The sequence below is a fragment of the Xyrauchen texanus genome, chromosome 18 (genome assembly GCF_025860055.1).
Source record: "Xyrauchen texanus isolate HMW12.3.18 chromosome 18, RBS_HiC_50CHRs, whole genome shotgun sequence".
NCBI lineage: Eukaryota > Metazoa > Chordata > Actinopteri > Cypriniformes > Catostomidae > Xyrauchen > Xyrauchen texanus.
The window spans coordinates 43,410,600-43,414,804 of NC_068293.1; the positions used below are offsets into that span (position 1 = coordinate 43,410,600).

Below are 4,205 nucleotides of genomic sequence, written 5' to 3' on the forward strand. Positions count from 1 at the left end.
GCGCATAGAATTAAGTTAAACATCGCCACTAGGACTCTCTCTCTCTCTCTCTCTCTCTCTCTCTCTCTCTCTCTCTCTCTCTAGATAGGCCTAACTGTAATTGCATCGTGTATTCATCAAACCAATTTTCGGGTGATGACGCGCTGCCTCTGAAAAATCCTTTGAAGTCGGAGAGAAAGAAGAAAACTAAAGAAAATAAAAGTTCTCTCGGTGCGATTAACACCGATTGCTTTATCAATAATTAATTCGTATATGTTTTAGTGGAAATATTCAGGGGGGAAAAAGAAGACCCTTTCCATTGTGGTCAAGACAAGAAAAAGGACGCATTTTGTGATGCATGTTTGTGATTGCACTAAATGTTGTGAGACAGATAAATTGACGCGCCGCGTCCGTCTGTGTGCGCATTCGCCGGTGCACGCGCAATAACCTTCTTATCATTTTTATATGTAACAGTAGACTGCTACGGGCTATTTTGCACTCAAGTGGAAAGTAAAAAGAACATATATATATATATATATATATAGGTAGCCTACTGATGCACGAAGTCCAATTTTATAAACGTCAATTTATGGCGCAGCAAAAGCCCAAATCCACTTTCAATTTAGGCAAACCATAAAAGGATTAAAAAGGTTTATTCGTCAATTTCAAGAGGAAGCTAAAGCATTCTAAATAAATGCCCTCTCAAAGTCACCCACCTTGATTGACAGCTGTGTACAGATTATGAATAAAATCAATGGAAAAAAGCGATTTATTGGATTTATCGGCGATTTCAGCGAGATATTTATTAATATGTTGTTTGCTGTCTACAAAGCAGAAGCTGAAGTGGTAACAACAGCACTGAGTTTTTGGAATTGCTTTTCTCTCTGAGCAAAGTGAGTTTATCATTTCACTCTCGTCCTCTCACTGGGTGGGCTTTTGGAGCGCTCGGGGTCTGACACATGTAGTGCGCATGCGCACTAGGCCCTTTCAGAACCTGCTAGTGCGCTTCTTATTTCACATGTTGCAACTCTCGCCTGACAATCACTCGACTGAAGTTGTCAGCTGCTGTTGGTGCACCATCCACCATGGTGAGGAGGAAAACAAGAAGCGAGCACAGCTGAGGAGGACGAAAGTTTCTTGTTTATTCCATCGACTTTATCTGTTACTTTTCTGGATAGGACGATGTTTGATGGAGCAAGTTATTGTCAAATTAGCTCGATGTGGACTCGACCGAAGGCAGAATGAAGCACTGAGCCTGACGTAAGCCGGGAGATTTGTGTGACTTTGTGCGTAAAATCCCAATCCGTGTGGTTTCCTATGCCGCCCTGTGCGCTGCTGACAGTTCGTTGAATTTCGTGACACTTTTGCACGAGGATTTTTTACCTGAGCAGGTGAAACGAACACTATGTCCAAAGCCATGGATCACGTAAAGCGTCCCATGAATGCGTTTATGGTCTGGTCCAGAGCCCAGCGGCGAAAGATGGCCCAAGAGAACCCGAAAATGCACAATTCTGAGATCAGTAAAAGACTCGGAGCGGAGTGGAAACTTCTCTCGGAGTCCGAAAAGAGGCCGTTCATTGACGAAGCGAAGCGCCTGCGGGCGATGCACATGAAGGAACACCCCGACTACAAATACAGACCCAGGAGGAAACCGAAGACTTTAATGAAGAAAGACAAGTTCGCGTTCCCGATGGCGTATAACTTGGGAGAACACGAGGCGATGAAAGTGGGCGGCTTCTCCAGCGTAGCGCTCTCCGAGTCCTTAATGAGCAACCCGGACAAGGCGGCGGCAGCGGCGGCAGCAGCAGCGGCCAGGGTGTTCTTCAACCCTTCCATGTCGAATCCCTATTCGTTTTTTGACATTGGGTCCAAAATGAGCGAGTTTTCTCCGCCTTCATTTCCCTACGCGTCACCATTGGGTTACCCAACCGCGGCGGCGGCTTTGTCCGGAGCGGGCACCGTCGGCACCGGGACACATGCCCATACGCATTCACACCCATCACCGGGTAACCCGGGCTACATGATTCCCTGTAACTGCGCGGGGTGGCCATCGGCGGGGCTTCAACCACCGCTCGCCTATATTTTACTACCCGGAATGGGAAAACCACAACTTGAACCGTATCCTGCGTACGCGGCCGCGTTATGAGACTCAGGACTATGGTGATAAACGTTTTATATATGTGAAATAAATGACTATGGAGCATGCACAAAACTGAACATGTGATGCGTCACATTGGACATCACACGTGTTTGTAACTACTATAATAAGTAATGCCTTTCTGAGGTATATTGGGGAATATAAACTCTCTTTGGAAGGGGAAGGATGTTATTGACAGTGTGCAGAACGGGTCGAGCGAGATCTACCAAGCCACTATGCCCTTATCAATGTGAATATAACTATTTGAAATGGCTTCACGCCAGTTGTTAGTGCACCTGTTGTCCCGCTACATTTCGGCCAATGCTGTATGTCTACCATTATACAGGGGAAAGTACATTAATGATGAATGTTTTATTCTGGAACACCCGAAAATCAACTCGGACTCAATTACCCGCGCGCAGACTTCTCAATTGTGTCTGCACGTGCCTGTAAATGTGTACAGATTGATTCAAACATATCTTGTTCTATATGCCGGAGCTGTTTGACTAGAAATGAAATCAGGTGTACATTTTGAGTTTCCAAAACTATTTCATGGATGTATATTTATTGCTTAGTGAAAACATGACCCTGTTTGTTGATCGTGGGACATGGTTGAAGGTATGTGCACAGAAAGGGAGACCAATGAGCACTTGTCAAGTGTAATTTATTAAAAAATAAACATGCCCAAATTTTCTGATCAATTTAAGGGTGCTGGTCCGTCGACATACAATATCACTGATGCGTCCACGTCAAGAAAGTCCATTTTATTTTATGTTATTATTTTTCTTACTAACTCTAAAGTGAAATTGTATGTTATTATATGTTTTGCATAATTCCACTTATATGTACTTAAAATGCCTATCGTGCATTCACTGAACAAAGGGGATATAATAAAGCGTATGCGGAAAAAAGGGAAATTGCTCTGTAGTTCTTGATGAATGGCGAACAAGATTTGTATCTCGAATGCCTTTACTTGGTCTGAGCAGGTGAAGTGTAAAGTATCCTCCAAAGGACGCTTTTGTTCGGGCGCTGAATAGAATGACTCAGAAATCTAAAGCAAGTCTTTGTAATCAAGAGCCAAAATCCTGATTTATCACAACTCAAATCATGAATAGGAAGGAAGATAAAGCTGAGTTTACTTTTAAGCCCTAAATGTCTTAGGCCTCCCAGACATTTCTTTGCATCTTTAGTGGTCGAGACGCAAATAGAGGGTTTGCATGCAATTTTAGCGCCTAAAAAAAATAGCTTTTCATGCATTTTGTTATTATTTGGAACATTTATTTGCATGCATGCATTTGACGGACGCTTTTATCCAAAGCGGCTCACAATGCATTCTTGTTATACGTGTTTTACCAGTTTGAATCGGACCAGCTGAGAGACAGGAACTCAATGTCGGCTTTAATGTTAATTCATCCAATTCTATGTTATAGTCTCATAAGACCCCGAATGAATGCTGGGTAGAGTTTGAACATTTTTGCACATATTTTTGCATCTTCACAAAATGATGGAATGTGTTGGGATTAGATTGCATAAAGAAAATTAATTCATAGGGCTCAGACCAATTATGCAAAACTAATTTGGATTGTCCAGGGATAATTACCCCCGCCACGGTTAATTGAATCTTTTCACCGGCCTGTATTGTGTCCTGTAACGCGATCGCGGCTCTCCACGGAACTTCCTGCTTCGCTTTGGAAATAGATTTGTGCAACTTTTCAAGTATTGTCCTTTATTCATTTCACTGAACATCTAAAATGCCCTTCATGTGGTAACCTCTAAATCAACTGGACTTAAAAATAAATGCATTGCTAAACGAGCAACCTGAATGCGTTAGCTTGCACCAGCCAAAATGTAAGTAAAATAGCACTTTAATGTAGCTAATGCTGTTTACCAGTTTACAACCAGCAGATGATTCCTTTTAAACATGCATTTAAATGCAGAGAAAGTGGCAATGGTTGTAGCACATTGTAAAATGTGAAACTGTTGTGACCTTACAGGAGCTATTTCTACCAGACCTGGCCTTGAAAAGGACTTTTGTCAAATGTCAGGTTCATTCAGCCCTATTAAACTGAACTGTATCTGTATTGTCCAT

At 42.5% G+C, this 4,205-nt stretch overlaps 1 protein-coding gene across 1 annotated transcript; it reads left to right on the plus strand.

Moving 5' to 3' along the window:
• The first annotated feature begins 1,005 nt into the window (after positions 1-1,005).
• On the plus strand, positions 1,006-3,022 carry LOC127659077 (transcription factor Sox-21-B-like). Its single transcript, XM_052148711.1, has one exon. It carries the CDS (start codon positions 1,385-1,387, stop codon positions 2,123-2,125), a length of 741 nt encoding a protein of 246 aa, XP_052004671.1. The 5' UTR covers positions 1,006-1,384; the 3' UTR covers positions 2,126-3,022.
• Positions 3,023-4,205: the final 1,183 nt, after the last annotated feature.